At 34.9% G+C, this 20,070-nt stretch overlaps 2 protein-coding genes across 3 annotated transcripts; both read left to right on the top strand.

Moving 5' to 3' along the window:
- Positions 1-4,970: 4,970 nt before the first annotated feature.
- On the top strand, positions 4,971-9,742 carry LOC120119399 (KH domain-containing protein At4g18375-like). The gene is made up of 8 exons (XM_039139208.1): positions 4,971-5,081; positions 5,347-5,990; positions 6,513-7,007; positions 7,102-7,341; positions 7,449-7,712; positions 8,115-8,170; positions 8,273-8,369; positions 8,897-9,742. Exons 2-8 carry the CDS (start codon positions 5,397-5,399, stop codon positions 9,026-9,028), a joined length of 1,878 nt encoding a protein of 625 aa, XP_038995139.1. The 5' UTR covers positions 4,971-5,081; positions 5,347-5,396; the 3' UTR covers positions 9,029-9,742.
- Positions 9,743-12,630: 2,888 nt separating this feature from the next.
- Positions 12,631-18,558, top strand: LOC120119398 (ornithine aminotransferase, mitochondrial-like). Of its 2 annotated transcripts, XM_039139207.1 has the most exons (11): positions 12,631-12,779; positions 13,522-13,630; positions 13,875-14,105; positions 14,546-14,705; positions 14,879-14,934; positions 15,205-15,357; positions 16,384-16,481; positions 16,707-16,787; positions 17,061-17,294; positions 18,186-18,322; positions 18,360-18,558. In XM_039139207.1, the coding sequence occupies exons 1-11, from the start codon at positions 12,631-12,633 to the stop codon at positions 18,362-18,364; spliced, it is 1,413 nt and encodes a 470-aa protein (XP_038995138.1). In that variant the 3' UTR covers positions 18,365-18,558. The 2 variants fall into 2 exon arrangements, with proteins under 2 accessions (XP_038995138.1, XP_038995137.1); XM_039139206.1 differs by lacking the exon at positions 18,360-18,558 and having other exon boundaries at positions 18,186-18,353.
- The last annotated feature ends 1,512 nt before the right edge of the window (positions 18,559-20,070 follow it).

The raw sequence follows: 20,070 nt of genomic DNA, 5'->3' as shown, positions 1-20,070 counted from the left end.
GATGCGGATTGTGGAGGATACAAATTAGATAGGAAAAGCACCTCCGGTGCTTGCCAATTCCTTGGAAATATGCTGATTTCTTGGTTTTCAAAGAAACAAAATTGTGTTACATTATCTACCGCTGAAGTCGAATACATTTCAGTCGGTAGTTGTTGTGTACAAGTTTTATGGATGAAATAACAACTTTTTGATTATGGAATTGAAGTAGATACCATTCCTATCAAGTGTGACAATACTAGTGCTATTTGTCTCACTAAAAATCTCATCCAAAACTCTAGAACTAAGCACATTGAAATAAGACATCACTTCATTAGAGACCATGTCACTAAGAAAGATGTAGTTCTAGAATTTGTTGATACTTTGCATCAATTAGCGGATATCTTTATAAAACTTTTAGACAAGGAACGTTTTTGGACACTTATGAGAGAATTAGATTTAACTGACATATATTCACTTAGTGTTTAAAATAATTTTAGCACTTTTAAGACTAAATGAAAAATGCTTATAATAGTAATTTTTGATTACATTCATTGCTATTAGTTAGGGGGAGTTTATGATTCTTCATGAAAAATTAACTTTATGTTCAAATGTAGTTTAAGGATTAATTTGATTGATTGAACATAATTAATTTTTGATATATGAGTTGCCAATACCACTAGAAAAGAGTAATTTAGCATTTTGAGTGTTTAAAATACATATTTTTTAATTATAGGGCATAGGGAATCGATACCCCCTTGAAGGGGAATCGATTCCCCATTTGAATGGAAACCGATTCCCCCTAGGGGAATCGATACCCCCCTGGGGTTCTGTTTTTTAACCGGGCAGAACACCCAAAAATGTTAAAACCCTCTTCTCTTGCCGCCATTCCTCTCTCTACTCTCTCCCTATCTTCTTTTCGCCTCAAATCAATGTTTATTATCGGAATTACTTCAAATATCATATTCTAAACATGCTAGCATCATTAAAATCGTGCAAACAACATCAAAATCCATCAATCTCATCTTTCAAGGTAAATTTTTCTAAACTCTATATTTCATTGATTTTGAACATATGACTAGTTTCAATTAGTTCTAGATAGAAATAGTGATCGGGCATTGCTTATTAGTGTTTAGAAACTAAATTTTTACAACTAATTTCATCAAAAAACACTAGATTTTTCTGAAATTTTCGAAATTTTCGAAATAATTTTTTTATTATTGTGTTTTGATTAAATTGCGTTGTTGTTATGAGAACTACACATATATTGATTTTCAAAACCTTATTTTTCAATAAGTTTTTCAAAAAATTTGCCCATTAGGATTAGTTTAAGAGAACCTTGAAATATTGAGAACTCAATTGAGTTTTGGGATTGATTGAATTGCATACATGTGTTTTCTAAATTGCAGGTTATCCATTCTATTCCGATTTCCTAAACCATGTCCAATCCTAAACGTGCTAGGTCATCATCTAGTCGTTCAAACCAACAACCAAATACACCTCCAAATCCTCCTCCTATTCCTAAAATTCCTATTCCTAATCCCGTTGATCCTAATATGACTATCCAAAACTCGTGCTTCAATCATCCTGGTCCTAGAAATCATCGTTTTTGGTATTATCAATATTTTAACTCTTACAAAATTAGAGAAGAAAGTATCCCTTCTCGTCAAGCTATGATAGATATCGATTTTAGATATCTTCATCTTTTGCAAGAGTGGAAATTTGATAAACTTTGTGATCTTGAACCTATAGTTTACCATCAACTTGTTCGTATATTCTATTCTAATGGCGTTTGTATTAAAAACCGAGCTCAAACCAAAAACATAGCAGTTCATTCCTATCTCATAGGACAATTCATCCATCTTGACTCGGCTTACATAGATAATGAATTGGGATTAGATAATTATGGTATATCAAATGAAAAATAGTTTTTAGGTTCTCGTTATAAAAAAAGGGATAGTGCGAGTGTCTTAGATCTTCATGATCGTTTTCTTCATCTAATGATTTCTTGGTGGTTTCGACCATCCGGAGGTCGTTACTCTACTCTTCGTGCTTTAGATCTTTAGTGGTTACATTATTTCCAAAACAATATTAAAATAAACCTACCTCAGATTATTTTTGCTGAAATTGTTGAAACCGTAAATCTTGTTCCTAATAAGAAACTCTGTTCATCTCTAGTCTACGGTTGCATTCTGAGTAATCTATTTTCTAAAGTCGGGCTTAGAGTAGGTCTAGATGCCGTCTTCCTCTCAAGAAACAAATTAATCTTCTTTCCTTAACGAGAGCGGGATGGATAAAGAATAAGGACACTGGTGAATGGGTTCGATCTTCTGAAAATACTCCGGGAGCTAGCTCTTCTCAAGCTCCACCAGAAGCTGAAGACGATCTCGAGCTTGAACAATTAATGTAAGATATTGACGAAGCCGACGATGAGCCAGAACAACACGAGGAACAACCTTAGCAAGAAGATCATGTGCCTCTATATTTTCAGTCATTTATGGAGACATTTGATTTCCGTTATGCATCATTGGATTCTCGCTTCACTTCCATAGAATCTCACTTATCGACTATGGAAGCTCAATAATTGGAAATTCTCTGGGAGATACGTGCAAACAATGAAGCAACCAACGCTCGTATTAATGAACTCACTCATGAAATGGCAGCTATGCGAGCTCATTTCCCACCTCCCGATCCTCCTACGGATGCTTGAACTTTGAACTTTGCTTTGCTTGTTTGGATTGAACTTATTGATAAAACATTTTGAATGTTTTTGGATTGTTTTATTTTGGATGTTTGAATTTGATGGATAATTGGATATTTGAACTTACATGCTTATATATTTGGTTTGGTTTTAACTTTCATTTTGAGCTTAATGTTTATTTTTGCATCATTTACATATTAGTTGCATTATGACCAATTTTTGTCATTTCACATTATTTATGAATATTGAATTATGGAACTAATGGCTAACGTTTCTCTTGATTGTGATCTTAGCAGCTTAAGCTATATATATTTATCATAAATTGGCTAAATGATTTCAAAACCTTGTTTTAAAAGTCTTTTTGATTTAACAAAAAGGGGGAGAAATATTAAAGTGTTTTAAAGGGGAGAAGTGTTAGAGTAAGGAGGAGTAATTTCAAAACTTGATTTCAAAATCTTAAAATTACTAAAATGTTTTGTTATATCAAAAAGGGGGAAATTGTTGAAAACATTTTGATATTTCTATATAACAAATTAAGATAAATGAATTTTAAGATTTTCCAAAAAGATTTTCTAAGTATATTCGATATAATTATTCGAATATCAAAAATATTACTCCAAATCTTTCAAATGTCATTTTTAATCCTTACTCAAGTGTAAAATTAAGATTTAAACTTAAAAATAATTTCAAAATAATGTTACAAAATATTTCGAACTATTTCAAAGCCAAAAATTCCATATTGCTCAGAGGGAACCGATTCCCCCCAAGGGGGTACCAATTCCCCCTGAATGGTTTGGCTCCGAGAATTCCAGTATGCTCGGAGGGAACCGATTCCCCCAGGGTTACCGATTCCCCCTGTTCAACGGTCAAAATATTTGAATTTTACACTTAGGGAACCGATTCCCCGTGAGGGGTACCGATTCCCCCCACGCTCCAAGCAGAAATATTAATTGTTTTCACACTTAAACGACTCCAATAACTTCATTAATGATCCCCAACGTTTAGAAGTGATTCAAGGTGTATTTAAGCAAGCTTAGAAGCCATTGATCAACAACAAGAAACATCAAGCAACTAGAATCAAGAGAGAATTAAAGAGAAAGCATCAAACCTCAAGTTTGAGCATTTCAAGCCTATTTTTCATTCAATATTAATTTTGCTTTCAAGAACACTTATTGTTCTCAATTGTATTTATTCTTGAGTGTTCTTTCTTTGTTCTAGAATTGTGCAAACATATTTGCCTTGTGAGGTTTTTTTTATAAGTTTGCAAATTTGTAATCTTCTCTTTGAGAAAAGAATGTTCTCAAGAATTGGGGTATATTCTTGAGGGAGTTGTAAGGTTATCTCTTTGGCCTCAAAAGAAAGAACAAATTAGTGAATTTGTTGGAAAATCCTTAGTGTGGATAGCTAAGGTAGTGGACGTAGACTTTGGTTGATAAAGTCGAACCACTCTAAATCGCTGTGCAATTACTTTCAATTTTCTGCAAAAGCTTCCACAAAATTTTAATTTCCAATTCACCCCCTCTTGGCCGATTCTGTCAATCGTTAACTCAACATTATTTTTTAATAACAGGTGTTCTAAGCTCACCGGACCATTTGTTTATGGGATCAAATGGATTGCGGTAGCTGTTGGTAGTTCATTTATTCTGGTTTAGACAAAGAGCCACAACCGGCGGTAGATCGACCATTGGTTGGTGTCTAAGTGTTCTCTCTCCATCGGAAGGTAGAATGACAATAAGGGTGAGGTAGTTTTATTGAAGTCGCATCTCATCTCTCAATCATGCTCGGGAGGTTTTATAGCGAGTCTTTAATGTGTGTGTCTTTAATGTGTGTGTCAACAGTATGATCATAGTTGCTACATATAAGATAGCAAGTTAAGTAGATACGATAAGATATTGATGGATTTAGTTCTGATATGTCACGTGAGCCCGTTAGAGGTCATATAGGCTAGTCGAGGCTTCCCAATATTTAGATCTTCAAGAATGAAAGATGCTATGGGTATTAAGATTGGAATCCATACAAGGTGATACAATATAAATATCATTGATTATTTGATCAATTAATAGATTTAAGAGGCGGATTTATTTTTTAGGGTAAAGGAACTAATTATCCGTTAATTTGTATTATGAAATTCTGTTAATTTGTATAGATGTTGAAATTGGTTTCTCTTTTTGGGTTCTATTTATCGATAGATAAGGGTTTTCTCCATATTAATGACCCAAGCCCAATCCACTGGGTTGTCAAAATTTTCTTTTATAGAAAATCAGTCTGAGGCGGTGCAAGAAAAACAAAGGAGAAATTTACTAGGAAAATCGAATCAAAAGAAACCTAGCCCGAGGACCATAGAAGCGGCCGAGCTCTCTATTTATCCGTTTCTATCAATCTCCCCTTCTTTTCAGCGTTGAAGGTACTTTTCTTGTCTAATTTTCTGAATCTTTTAGGGTTGTTTTCTGACTTTATTTCTCGAACTGGTTTTCTTTCGAATCTCCCTTTTTGTCTTATTTTATTTACCTTTCCTTCCCCCGGAGGATTAGGGGTTTGCACTCTTTTTTTGTTTTTGTTTTTGTTTTCTTCGCATATGTTTCCGGGTATTGTCAAGTCGATTGTTTTCCGTTTTAGGGTTTCTTTGGATTTCGTTAAATGATGTTTCAATCTCAATTTGTTTGCCTCAGGACTTAAAGTTGGTTTACGGTGTATTCAATTGATTTGAAAATCCACAACAATGGGTGAGAGTGTTAAGCGCTCTCGAGGCCAAAGAGCTCATGATGGGGATAATAGGAGCCAGAAGAGGAGGTTCAATGATAAGGATGAAAAAAGTAATGATGAATTAGTTGTTTATAGGATACTTTGCCCTGATGGGGTGATTGGAAGTGTAATTGGTAAAGGCGGCAAAGTCATAAATTCAATTAGGCAGGAAACGAGGGCAAAGGTTAAAGTGGTTGATCCATATCCCGGTGCTAAGGATAGGGTTATAACTATATATTGTTACGTCAAAGAGAAGGAAGATGTTGACGGAGAAGATGGATTTAATCACAAAAAACCATTATGTGCAGCTCAAGATGCTCTTCTTAGAGTTCACACATCAATTGCAAATGCAGTGGCTGTCATGGGGGATTCAGATAAGAAGCGGACTGATAAGCATAGGGAGGAATGTCAAATTCTTGTCCCGTCTAGCCAATCTGCAAATATTATTGGCAAGGCTGGCACAACTATTAAGAAACTGAGGGGCAAGACAGGAAGTAACATTAAAGTTATTGCTAAGGATGCCAGTGATCCAAGCCATTCTTGTGCCATGGACTTCGACAACTTTGTTCAGGTTCTTCTTGTTTGCAAATAGTTTTGCTTCATTTAGGCAGTCTTGATGATGTGTTTGAGTGGCTTGTTGTGTGAGCATTGGTTTTTATTATATTCCAAAACTATTTGTGGGGACTTTTACTGTTGTATAACTCAAATTTGGAATTTAATCTAATGCCTATATTTTGTAAAAGACATTGCCACATCTAGGTTGAATCTATGTCAACTGTTATAATGAATAGAATCTACAACTGTTGAGTGTTGACAATATATGCACCTTAACCATCGTTTATCAACTGTTACAGTGAGCCGTGGAAATATCAATCATGGTTTAAATTCAATACAGGCTAATGTGTGTGAGACTATACCGATTCTAAATTTATCTAGTTAAGATATGACTGAGATAACTATAATATGCAGTAAAGTGACGCCATAATATTCTATATTATACTATCTTCATTGTGGTTTAAAGTCAGTTTGTTTTTATTTTTATCTTCTTTTCTTCTTCTATTAGTTTTTGAAGTTTCCTCTCTGCTGTGAATAGATAACCGGTGAACCGGAAGCTGTTAAGAAAGCACTTTTTTCTGTTTCTGCAATCATGTACAAGTTCAGTCCCAGAGAAGAAATCCCTCTTGAGACAACAGTGGCAGAAGCTCCTCCAGCACCAAGCATCATTATCCCAGCCGATGTCCCTATCTATCCACCAGGTGGTTTATATCCAAATTCTGATCCCATTGCCCCTTCTAGATCAGTTCCACAAATATTAGGTGCTGCACATATGCGAGATCTTCAGGGATATACAGGGAGTACCTGGCCTGTGTATTCATCTGCTCTTCCTCTGGTTTCTGGTTTTTCTGGTGCCTCTCACTCTGAAGAGCTAATAATCAAAGTACTATGCCCATTTAAGAATATTGGGCGTGTCATTGGAAGAGGAGGGAGTACTATTAAAAATATAAGACAGTTGAGTGGTGCTTGTATCGAGATTGATGATACAAAGGCTGACCGTGATGAGTGTGTTATCACTGTCATCGCTACAGAGGTATGCCCCTAGTTCAATTTCTCTACCTGGATCTTGCTATCAATTTCTCTACCTGTTCTATTTTCTGATGTGCTAATGTGGCTTGACTTGACAGTCACCTGATGATTTAAAATCCATGGCTGTTGAAGCTGTCCTGTTGCTGCAAGGCAAGATCAATGATGAAGATGGCGATACTGTGACTATGAGGCTCCTTGTTCCATCTAAAGTTATTGGTTGTATTATTGGAAAAGGTGGTTCTATTATAAATGAAATTCGGAAGAGAACTAAAGCTGATATCCGTATAACAAAAGGTGACAAGCCAAAGTGTGCTGATGCTAATGATGAGCTCATTGAGGTTTGTTATCTTTTGTTATCTTTCTCTTTCTCAAGATCAAGATTGATAATTTTTGTTTTGTTTCCTTCTATTTCAGCAGTTCTGTATGCTAACTCTTCATTTTTTAGTTTGTTGGTGAAGTTAGTAGCGTAAGAGATGCACTTATACAGATTGTTTTAAGGCTCCGGGATGATGTTTTGAAAGAGGACAGTGGTCATAACCCTTCTATAGCTGCAGATTCTCTCTACTCAGCTGGTGCCAGTCTTTCACTGCCATCTCTTTTGTCCTCTGTTCCACCAGTTGCTCCTTTGGCTTTTGATCAAAGGGGTGAAAATGGAAGTGGCCTTGGTGTATTATCTTCAAGCAGCCTCTATGGATATGAAAGCCTGCCGGTAAATAATCGTGGAATTGTTGTTAACCATCATATATGTCTATTTTTCCTATTCATTTCCTTACTATTTGGTGTTAAGGAGTTCCCTAATTTTTCGGGTTGATGGCTTTTGAGTTCCACTTGAGGGTTATTGATGAATTAGAATTTTCATTCATCAATGAAAATCTGTTTTTGTCTCACATGCTTGATTGCAGCTTCTGTTCTTTCAATTGAATCTGCATCAACTTGGAGGTGGGATGTGTTTTATTGTTTGTGGGTTATTTTTGCTTATCTGCTACCTGTTTCTGACAAAGAAGCCCATCTGTGTTCCCTGCAATTTTATTTTTTCTTTCTTTCAGAATGTGTTTTTACCCATTATTGTTTTGATATTTTTTTTGTCTCTTGTTGTTTTCCGCTTTAATAGATGGGGGATAATGACTATGGGTCCATGTCCTCATATTCATCAAAGCTGTATGGAGGGTGGGTATATCATGCTTCTCAGAAATTGTGCTTAAGGTTTAATCTTCTGAACTTTATACCTTCTACATGAATTTACACCTTCCATTGATTATCTTTATGCAGATTGGCTCCATCATCAACCCTTGAAATAATGATCCCTGCTAATGCAGTCGGTAAAGTGTTGGGCAGAGGAGGGCTCAATTTATCCAACATAAGGAAGGTTGGTTTATCACTTTTAAGTCCTACTCCTTGATTTTGTATGATCTTAGTAATTATTAAGCTAAATAACAAGCTTAATATTGAGATGAACGAAATTAAGGATTTGAATAACTACGAAATTGTATTTGGCAGGTTTATGTTCTATGGTGCTTTGTGTAGTTAGTGGCAGAATATTTTTTCCTTTAATATTCTTTTGATATTGCTAAAGTAAGAAAGTTGATCTTTATGGATTTTTTTTTTTGAAAATTATCTTTATGAAATTAATTTATGCTTTGTGATGATATTCTTTTAAGCAGATGCTTTTTTGATTAAGTTGTATGTTTGAAAATTGATATGTGGTCTCTTGTCTATTAGTCCTAACAGTTGACATGACATGTATGAAAATTGATATGTTCTCTCTGGTCTATTAGTCCTAACAGTGGACATGACATGTAATAAACATTTGTAATTGTAATGTTTCTTCCCTCACAATATTGTGGGAATCTACGTGATTGAATTGTGTTCTTACGCTGCCTTGTTCTCTTTCAGATATCGGGGGCGATGATTGAAATTTCTGAACCCAAATCCTCCCGAGGGGAATGTGTTGCTCTTGTAACTGGCACACCGCAACAGAAGCGTGAAGCTGAAAACTTGATTCAGGCGTTTATAATGGCCACCTGAATCTTAAAGATATTCTTGATAGATGAAGATGAATAGTTAAAATCTTAGAGTTTTCCCCCATCAAATGTTTCCTCTTGGTTGTTCCCTTAGGTTTGGTGTTTGGAGATTGGCTTCTTATTCTAGTTTTCATCCACCAAGCTCTGTGTTCTTTCCATGACACTGGTTTTCAAGATCATCCTGGAAGATTTGCTGCTGGTTTGGCATTCATGGGAGTTAGGTTGTCTTCATCGCTTAAACTATTCCCCGTCTGCCCTATCTTAGAGTTTCTAGGATATTTCTTTCTCAGCAACTGTTATATCAGGTCTTTTCTTAGTATGGCTTTCTGCTTTCCAATATTTTTATACTTGGAATTTGATGTTTGCACCTAGAGATATTTCAATTATCGTAATTGACGTACTCATAGCATGTTTGCTTATTATACTTCTAGCTTCCCAGTTCTTGCTCTCTGCTGCTCAATAGAGTATCTTCCTATTGACAGTATAATATGACATCTCGATGATTATTTCTCCATCTTTCCCGTGGTCAGTTTGTAGTGAAATCTCCAAAGAAAAATGGACGTTATTAACTGGAAGTTAATTAGTACTGACAGTTTTGTGAAGCACGTCCTCCATTCCTTTCTCTCTATTCTGAATCTTATACCATGTTGCCGACTTCATGAATTGGTCAATGCAAAAACTGAACACTGTGATTCATCTTATACAAATATTTTATTTCTGAACTTTTCTAGCTGCCGTGATTATCATTTATTTCGTATAGTGTGTTCTCTCTGTATTCATATGCTTCCCCGGATCTTGGTTCGCATGGTGAAATGTAACCTGTCTTACTTTTGGCTCTTGGACAATGCTTGTGAAGAGTTCTCATCTTGAATTGAGATGCCTTCTTAAACCATTCGTTGCAAACAGGAAATGCATATGATCGATGTCTCCTCCCTGTTCCAAGAATAACTTGGTCAACTTGTTTTTGAAACTGAAAATCAGTTGAGCTTTTTTAAGGAATAACTTATACTTCTGTTGGCAAAATTATTTTTTTATTAGCTTCTCAGATACTGATATTAATGGCTTACATGGCTCATGAGCTTCATTATTGATGCTTCCTTCTGTGCCAATCACATCTTTTCTAGAATGGAACACATATGTGATGTCAAAGTGTTGTTTCTCCACCGTGTTTAATCCCTGGCTTCAATTATTGTTTTCCCCCATTAGACAACACATTATCTCTTCTTCAATTGCCTTTTTCTTTGCAGTGGTTTCAATCTTTCTCTTCAACCTTTTTGACCCCTCTCTCCCTCCCCTGTAATTAGCAAAGTGAAGATGCTTTTTGTTCTTCTATGAAGGAACTATGAGGTGCATTGCTGCTTTTATTGTTGTGTGTCAATTTTTATAATTTATTACTATTTGTATTTTTGCATTGCTTTAGCATGTCAGTGATGCTCATACGGTCATACTCCCATTTCATATCGTCTCATCTGGCAGCAGTTTGAAACCTTTGGGGCTTCTAGCACTTTCTAGCCAGTTTATTTATTTTTTTCATTTGAAATTTTGGCTGCCAGTGTCATATCTCGAAAGATATTCTGATGTTAGTGAGCTCTGTGTCAATTAACTTTCTCACTTGTGATATTTTCCTGCATTATTGGTATAGCTATATTAGACAACTCAGGCCATTGTCGTATTTCTTCTTTTCTAAACCATTAGTTAGGTTAGCTTTTGAGAGTGTATCATATGGTCATTTGCAGTTTCTACGTTTATGATGGCGACTCTTCTCTGGGTAGATTCTTTAGGGCCACTTGTATTTGGAATGAAACTGAATAGTTATTCCATTAATCATTACTTTTAGCCGGAATATGTCCATTTTTTACTTATGCCCCTGGACGGTCTGGACAATAGTTCACAGTTCAAACAATCCTTGACTGAAGGGCTGAGGGTTCATAGTTTTGGTAGCTGTCCCCTGTATGTAACTGAAACATGTTTGTAAATATGGCTAGACATTTTAGTGCTGCTGCTGGAGGTGATAGTTTATAGGTTCAGCTGGAATTTGTATGACTGATTCGAACTTGAAAGCTGTTTTTGGTTATCATGGAATGAACACATGAAAGAGTTATTAGCCATGTAAAAGCTTGTTGGATGAAATGATCTTGTTTGGTCTTTTATGGGATGGAAGCCGTTTGATGGAATCTTCATTATTTCGATATTGATTATTACTTGCAGTTTTAATGTACTGCACTATCTGTTATTTTGCTTGTGATTATTTTTGAAATTATATACTTGTATAAAATTTAACACCTTAGTTACTTATTTTAGAGATTCATGTTATGCATGTGTTAATTTTTTCATCTTTTAAGTTGTTTCATATGGAGTGTGTATATGGTCCACATTAAGATGAATAAAACGTGATTCAAAAAATCAACTCGATTTGAGTTTTATTCCTTGCAGTTTTATAATATATGTATATATATATATTAAATTTTTTTCGTTTTGTCGCAATATAAATATATTTAATAATTTCAAATACATTTGCTTTATTAAATAAAATTTAGTTTTATTTTTCTTAATTTTGGTTTTAATTTCTTTTTGTTAATATTGGTCTTAGAATTTAGTAATTTTTTTCTCTCCGAACTTTGATAACTTAAAAGGAAAGGCGTGATTGTGTGAAAATTAAAGATTTTTTTATAAAATATGAAAAGAAGGAAAATTTGAGAAATCGTGGTATGATTTTATAGTAATGACACTTTCGGGAAAGCTAAGTCTTGAGGATTGGGGAAACTTTTCGAGATGAGGAAATTGAGAAAAGTTAAATTTAAGAATGAAATGTTTGACATTTATCAGTATTCGAAAGCAGTTCTGCATTCCCTTTGGTATGAGACTTTGCGCAAAAACTTATTTGGTTGGTGATTCTGTAAAACTGTACACTGTTTTATATATATATATATATATCCATGGAGGTAGCACAGTCACTTAGGGAAATGAGCATCCAAACACCCAACGCATCATGTTTACCAATAATGTGATGGATGCACGAAAATTTATGTTTAGATAATACTTTAATTTAGAGATATAAAAAAATAGTGTAACTTACATCTACCTCGATGATCAAAATTCTTGAACTCAATTGATCTCGATTTAATTCAAAAAAAAAAAAAAAGTTCGAAATGAACATGATCTGATTATTTTAAAATATTAATATTTTAAGATCAAAATTTTAATGTAAGAATGAATATGATCACGATAGCAAAACAGAATCAAATATAAGTAATATATTTTCAGCGACTAAAAATGGATCCAGTCCCACCCTTTGCTGTACCCATCCCTATTCCTTACCACGCATTACTTGTATCGATAAAAGACTTGGACAGTTACGGCCTGCGGCGACCAGAATATTTTGGATGGAATCTTACGTGTAATTGTAATCAATTCCATCTTCTCTTATCTTTCCTTCCCTTCTCTGTTTTTCTTTTTTCTTTTAAGATAATATCTTACCCTTAATGCTATGATTATTGTTACAAGAAAGATCAATAATACTTCCCAGTTCGCTTTGCACCCTTTAAAACGTCACCTTCTCTAATCTTCCCATTCAGGAAAAGATAACAACTCTGTTGGTTATTTTTAATGGCGGCAACGAGGAAACCCTTACTCTCTTTGCTCACCAGAGTTAGCCGAACAAGCAGCAGAAGAACCTATGGTGTTGTGGCTCAAGGCACTTCTTCCTCCTCTTCTAACCATCTCATCAACCTTGAACAGGAATATAGTGCCCACAAGTTTGTTCTTTTCTCTCTTATTTCTCTCCTCCCTCTTCTGGGTTTGTTTCATTCATCTTTTCTCTCTCTTTTTTGGGTTTTGGTTTATTTGATCTGAAAAGCATATATTCTCACTTGTGTCCGTGTTTTCAGTTTTGGGTTTTTCTTAACTCTATCTGAAACGCATCGACTACCATTTGTATTGGTGTTTTTGTTTTATTAGCTTCAAGCTTTTGTCTTTGTTTATCTTTCCTGCTAGAATGATTGATATTTAAGGGGGGGGGGAATAGATTATTTACTTTGGTTTAATTACACGATTACCACCATGGCTACATATGTAGACTCAATTAATTAGGTCAGTGAATTTTGTTGAGAACCTTTGAATTCAGGGATATAAATTGTGCTTGAGGTCTCGTTTTCCGTTAGGTTGTGTTTACCGTAATACCGGTGCTATTGCAGTTATACGGTCGTGCAATAACGGTTTCGGACAGCACCATTACTGTTATATAACTGCCGCTATTCTGATAACGACCTTTATTTAAATCCCTGCCTTTTGATTGATTTTCAAGTGTTGAAAAACAAGCCATACAGCTTTTCCACTGCGTATATTATTTCAGAGTTCTCTGAAGTTTCCTTTTCCCTTTGTTTAATTTAATTACATTTTGGTTAATCTGTGGTTATTTGGGATTTTTTGCACGCTACGTTGATAGCTATATTGCCTGTTCTTGACGTTAGTAAAATCGCTTTTCATGTTCAAGTACAGTTACCACCCAGTTCCTGTTGTATTCTCTGAAGCAAAGGGATCAACAATATGGGATCCAGAAGGCAAGAAATATCTCGATTTTCTATCTGCTTACTCAGCTGTTAATCAGGTACAAGCAGTGTTTAAATAATGTAGTAGAATCCCTACACCTATAGGTGCTTTACTTTTTCTTATTTGTCTGCACTTTTCCTCCCGTTATTCGTTGGAGTTAGGGGGGGAGGAGGGAATTCCTCTTGCCAAGTATACTCGGTCAAAAGACAGAGTGAAAGGGAAGAAATCCACCGTTTGCATTTCTCTTGGCACTTTGAATTTTGCTTTCTATTTATTTTAATTTTTGTTACTTCCCTCTGTAGGGACATTGTCATCCAAAGATCATCAAAGCATTTCAAGAACAGGCAGAAAGACTCACTCTCAGTTCCAGAGCCTTCTACAATGACAGGTTTCCAGTTTTTGCTGAGCGTTTGACAAGTATGCTTGGGTATGAGATGGTGCTTCCCATGAACACTGGTGCTGAAGGAGTGGAGACTGCTCTGAAGTTGGCAAGGAAATGGGGTTATGAGAAGAAAAATATTCCCCAAGATGAGGTATATTTTTTCAATCTTTGCTAACTGGTGTTTTGTTGTGTGCCAAATATATCCCCTTTTTGGATGTAAGGCCGTTAGTTGGGAAAGTGCACTTTTTCCCTTGTTGTAGGTTGGTTTTGTTGGGCATTGGTGGATGAGGTACTTTTGAATTCTGATTGCATTTATTCACTATTTAGCTTCATCCAATTAATGATGTTAATTGGAGATAGATCTCATATAGAAGTGCTCGAGTACTACACCAGGGGAAAATATAGTTTAGGAAACGGAAAGCTTGTGGTTTTCTTCTTCTATCTGATTTAGTAGCAAAATACTTATGATTTTGGATGGCGGTTGTGTTCTATATTGTTAAAGTTCTGTCTGACTTGGTGTTATATATATATATATACCCCATTAAGTTTTATTTATCTATTTTAACGTTCGAAAGAATTGTGCATTTGCAGGCAATTATCGTCTCTTGTTGTGGTTGCTTCCACGGTCGCACATTGGCTGTCATCTCTATGAGCTGTGACAATGAGGCTACTCGTGGATTTGGGCCATTATTGCCTGGTCATGTTAAAGTTGATTTTGGTGATGCTGTTGCCCTTGAGAAGATATTTAAAGGTTTGAATAGTCCAATATATTTAAATTTTATTTTTTATTGGATGCCTAAGAGGCCTCAATTATAGTTGATCTTAAATGGTTCATTCCCTCTCAATATACTTCAATGTCCTGAAATATGAAGAAAAGAGTTTTTTCTTCTATTCTAACACATTACTTATTTCTTTTGAGTGCAGAACATGGAGACAGAATAGCAGGATTTCTCTTTGAACCTATTCAAGGGGAAGCTGGTGTAAGTTTATTGTCAAACATTTATTGGCTGATAAGTAGTTTGAATGGGCATGATTGTTAGTTCTCTACAAATTAGGTTTCCCATTGACGCAGATTACGGTCTAATCTTTAAATAGATTCTGAAATCATAGAAAATTCACATAATTCTTTCCTTTCTCACAATATTTGTGGGGAGAACCTTTTCATCAAAGCAAGCTCCATTCACGAGTTATTGCTTTTGACCCATCATTCTTTGACAATGTTCTCTTTTTTTATGGCTTTACATTTATAGGTTATAATTCCTCCAGAAGGTTATCTAAAAGCTGTCAGAGATCTTTGCTCAAAATATAACATTCTGATGATTGCTGACGAGATACAAAGTGGCCTAGCACGGTCGGGAAAAATGTTGGCTTGTGATTGGGAAGGTGTTCGTCCAGATGTTGTGGTAAGGCCGTTTACAATTTCCATGTTTTGCTGAAATTCCTGTACTGTTTTATGCGCATAAATCAGCGTTTAGTTCTAATCTTTTGCACTTAAATTTTGCTGACAAAATATGCTATAAAGGTTTATAAATAATTTATAATTGTTGCTCCACAACTTAATGCCCTTTGGTTTCTGTAGATATTATAGTAAAGTGGCCATTAATAAGTGCATCAAACATACATGAGCCTTTTTACCATTCTTGCAGGAAAAATGTAAAATTGAATATTGCAATGTGTAGGAGATTGAGTCGCAACTAAAATAATGAAAAACCGACTGAAAGTTTGATCTACACAAAGAAAACATGTTCTTTTACCTTGTGTATATTAATTTTAGTTGTATCTGCAATCTGCTTCAATGTGAGTAAAGATGGCTGTGCCCCTTTCTCTCTAAATTTCTTTCTGAACTTGGATGCACATACATGATATATAGAAATACATAACTCATAATTTCTTTTGATTATAGTGAGAGTAGAGTATTATTTTAGATTCTTTATACTGTCTACTTTACATTGTTATTTTCTCTCAGCAACAATAGAAAGTTATATTCAATGCTCATTTGTGGATTGATTGTTTTATGGAGCTAGTTCTTCTCTTCCCTCGTTTTACAGTTAGGCATTTAAAATATAAATCTTACATTGTTTATTCTCTGCTTTAAGGATGAATAGAAATTTGTATTCTTTGACCATTTATGTTTCATTTAACTAATTATTCCCTTCCCTTGTATTAGAGTTCGGCATTTAAAAAGAGCTTTAATGTTCGATTAGAATCATGAGATGACTATTGAAATTTGCAGTTGAATAATAGCATCTTGGTGTGGAACTTCTCAGACCGCTTGCTAACATTTTGCTACTACTAAATTCATGCATTCATTCAACATGCTCTGTTTTATGTTTAATTTTTTCAAGCTTCCTTTCTTATTAAATCAATGAACTCCAAAGTTTTATAAACTTATCTTCTAAATATGTATAATATTTGATTGACTTGCTCAGATACTAGGAAAAGCTTTGGGTGGTGGCGTAATACCTGTAAGTGCAGTGCTTGCTGACAAAGATGTAATGCTTTGCATTCGACCTGGAGAACATGGAAGGTTTGTAGTTGTCCTATGTTGCTTCCATCCTTAAACGGCTCAACTTTCAAAGAATTTTGGTAGTTTTTCTTCTATTTTATGCACATGCTCTTAATTTGCCTTTATAACTGTCTCCAAAGCCTAAAATGTCCTTCTGATGTTTATTCTATTTGAGATGATGATTGTTTTACAGTATTGTTTTGTTCTGTAAAAGCTCTCTGCAATTTTGTTATTGTATGTCCTCAGCACCTTTGGGGGGAATCCTTTGGCCAGTGAGGTGGCCATTGCCTCGCTAGATGTAATCCAGGAGGAGAAACTTGCTGAGAGGTATCGAATATTCTTGCTGAATGCTTTTGCATTACCAAGATTAAATATGAAGAAGAAAAGTTGGAAATCATGCTGTTTACTGTAAATATATCTGGTCTTCTACAATTTAAAATGTAAAGAGAATTCAACATCTTAAAAAATAAATCATTAGTCGATTGAAATTGAACTTGACAAAAATTTGGATTCAAAGTTTGCTTCAAGTACTATTTGGCTTGCTTTGCTATACATAGCCGGTATTCATCTATATTTACGAGTTTATTTCCTATTTCATAGATCTGCCCGTTTAGGAGAAGAGCTTTTGCATCAGCTGCTTAAGATTAAGGAAAAGTTTCCAAGCTACATTAAGGAAGTTCGAGGAAGGGGTTTATTCACTGCTGTAGAGTTCAATAGTAGGACCTTGTTTCCTGTTTCGGCATATGATATCTGTCTAAAGATGAAAGAAAGAGGAGTTCTTGCCAAACCCACACATGACACCATTGTACGGTTGACTCCACCACTTTGCATAAGGTGAGGAGAAATGACTTATGATGATCTTATAGTTTTTTGTCCATCGGTCCATTTTAGGTTCAACGTTTTGCTAGCATCCTAGACTAGCAAATAAAAGAAACAAATGTGTAGAAAATGTATGATATCTGAAGGGAGATGGTACTTCATATGAGGTCGATGGGTGCTGATCCATATCGGTGCTAAGATTGATTGGTACAAGTTCGCACATTTGCTTATTTTGGCCTCGGAATTCATAGCATGATCTGATATCATGCTACATTTAGTATAGTGGAACAAACTGGATTTTAAGTGGTAGTACCCTTCATCATTCAACAGATGTGCCATGTTTTCGGAAATATTTGTCATCGGGGATACACTGAATTTTCTCTTGGGAGTTGTCTAGCATGAAGGATGGAAATGAGTGAGAATGAAAGATCTGTTAGTCTAATGGTTAAACTACAACAGTAAGAGCAAATTTTCATTCACTTCTTTCCATCCTTCGTAACGAGTAAAGCCTTAATGTGTTCAAGGTGGTTTATTTATGCAAAGTATTTTATTTCATTTTAAGGTGCAATATCCGAATTAATGAATAATGATGTTTACACAGATTATGGAATTCCATGCTTGAAGCTAAGAGCCATCTCGGATGCGCTCTATGCCATTTTTCTGCCAACTTTTATGCATTTCTTTTTAATTTCTTCTCCATTAATATTGAGCCAGATTTTCTGTCGCCTTAATGAGTCTTTTGCATAGAAATCACAGAAAACAAAATAGAATCGGATAGTCTCGACTAACATGTGTTACCTGCATTGGTCTAAGACATGATCATTCTGTTATCCTACTGTTTACTTGCCGCCAACATTTTTATACTTGGAAGAGCATTTGATACTGTCTAATTTTATGTTTATATAGTCCGGATGAGGTGAAAGAAGGATCGAAGGTGCTGCAAGATGTTCTGGAACTGGATGTACCGAAAATGCAGAAGGCGAAGCCGAAAGATTTTCCGATGAAAGCTACGATCTGTGATCGATGTGGGCGAAACTTGCATGATTCTTCAGATTAAGGTGTGTATAAATAAAGTAGTAGATTAACGAGAGAGTTGAGATATGCTGCATGTTTGGATACGGATCACAAGTGTCTTCAATCTCTTTCTTCAAATATATATATATATATAATGTTAAAAGGGCCAATGATTGGATTGTTGGGACTGGAGGTAGCCATCTCACTGGCTTGTTGGTCTAGACTCGAGTAGCTTTAATATTTAATGTTTCCATGCTTCCGATTATCTCTCTATCATACCCCACTCATTTATTTATTTCTTTTGTTCCATAATATTAAGTACTGCACTGAAGAACATACCCCCAATCCCATGTTTCATGTATTCCTATTTGTTTCCCACAATCAGCTCTTTCCATTTTGTGAAGGCTCCGAGGAATATGATTTATATCTTCTGCAGCCTGCCATGTTCTCGGGATTTGGTAAAAGTTACAAAACCATTCCTTCTTTTTTCGACAAAAGTTAGAATGGCATAAAACTACTTGATTTATAGCCGGATTTGTGGAGATCTTAATCCTAGAAAAACAAGCCCACTCTTTTTGACATTTTTTTAATGCACCACTAATGAGTAAAAAAGTAAATTGTTTCGGCTAAGAACTAAATAGAGTATTAGACTTTTTAGTTTAAAGAGGATAAAACCCTTGTAGCATTTTCTTATTTATAAAAATAAATTATTTAATTTCGGCTAACATTAATTCGGTCATGGATAACTCGTTTTTTTAGTTAAACAATTGATGACGGTTTAAATCGAACGTTAACATATTGATTGATGTATTATAAAATTTTATTTTATAATTATTTGAGTTGTATTTTATAGATCGATTTTCCTTTATATTATATTATTGAGTCGGTGCTTGAAATATTATGTCGTCGAACTAGTACTTGAAAGCAACAACAATGTCAATAGACATCAATAAAATATAATTTTATCATATCTCAATCAACAAGTTAACGTTCAGCTTAGGCATTCATCAATCTCTTAACAAAAAAAGAATGAGTTTGAAACATATGAATACTTGCATGATTATTTTATAACTTTTAATAGTCGGATGACTCAACAAATACAATGCCCTATAATCGAGAATCATTTATATACTTTATCATTTTAGTTTTAGGGTAAATTATATAAATGTTCACCAAACTTTTAGGGTGTTTACATTTTGGTCACATAATTTTTAAAACTTGCAATACTTTATCATTAAACTTTTAGTTCATTTTCAGAAAGGTCTCTAACTCGACCTCCCGTTAGTTTGATCTAATGTGGGATGTTACCCTCTTGTAATCCTTCTTCTTCTTTTTCTTTAATCGCCCTTTATATTGACTCGTTATTTATATGAAATCCCTCCAGAGTAAAAGAAGGGATCGTGGTGGCATATATATATATATTGAAGAAACAGTTGTCGGTTCCTAACAATTTAATTAATTAATTCGTTCAATCACTATCAAAGAGACGATAGAAGTTATCCGTCCATTGTCAGATATCACTCATCACAATGGTTCATCGGTATCTTCATTATAAAAATCTCCATGTCCATATCATGTAAGCAAAGATTTGATTTCTTATAATGTTTATCAAAACACCAACAACAACAACAATTTCCGTCCAACATATTAATGGGTTCATCGGTACGTGAAGAAGGCCACATATATTCATTAACAGTCTAGAAATCGCACAGCGGATTGGTGAAAACCATCGTGTCATCGTCCGAGAAATTTTTTTTACAGGTCATCAAGATGGAAG

The sequence above is a fragment of the Hibiscus syriacus genome, unplaced genomic scaffold, assembly GCF_006381635.1.
Source record: "Hibiscus syriacus cultivar Baekdansim isolate YM2019G1 unplaced genomic scaffold, ASM638163v2 tig00110332_pilon, whole genome shotgun sequence".
Taxonomy (NCBI): Eukaryota; Viridiplantae; Streptophyta; class Magnoliopsida; order Malvales; family Malvaceae; genus Hibiscus; species Hibiscus syriacus.
Note: the sequence above shows the minus strand (reverse complement) of the source record. Positions and strands in the feature narration are given on the sequence as shown.

Coding starts and splice junctions, on each gene's coding strand:
- LOC120119398 (XM_039139206.1), top strand. CDS start 12,631: ATGGCGGCAACGAGGAAACCCTTACTCTCTTTGCTCACCAGAGTTAGC. Junction 14,706..14,878: donor CCTTGAGAAGATATTTAAAG/GTTTGAATAGTC, acceptor TTTTGAGTGCAG/AACATGGAGACAGAATAGCA. Junction 16,482..16,706: donor CGACCTGGAGAACATGGAAG/GTTTGTAGTTGT, acceptor GTATGTCCTCAG/CACCTTTGGGGGGAATCCTT.
- LOC120119399 (XM_039139208.1), top strand. CDS start 5,397: ATGGGTGAGAGTGTTAAGCGCTCTCGAGGCCAAAGAGCTCATGATGGG. Junction 7,342..7,448: donor CTAATGATGAGCTCATTGAG/GTTTGTTATCTT, acceptor TTCATTTTTTAG/TTTGTTGGTGAAGTTAGTAG. Junction 7,713..8,114: donor ATGGATATGAAAGCCTGCCG/GTAAATAATCGT, acceptor CCGCTTTAATAG/ATGGGGGATAATGACTATGG.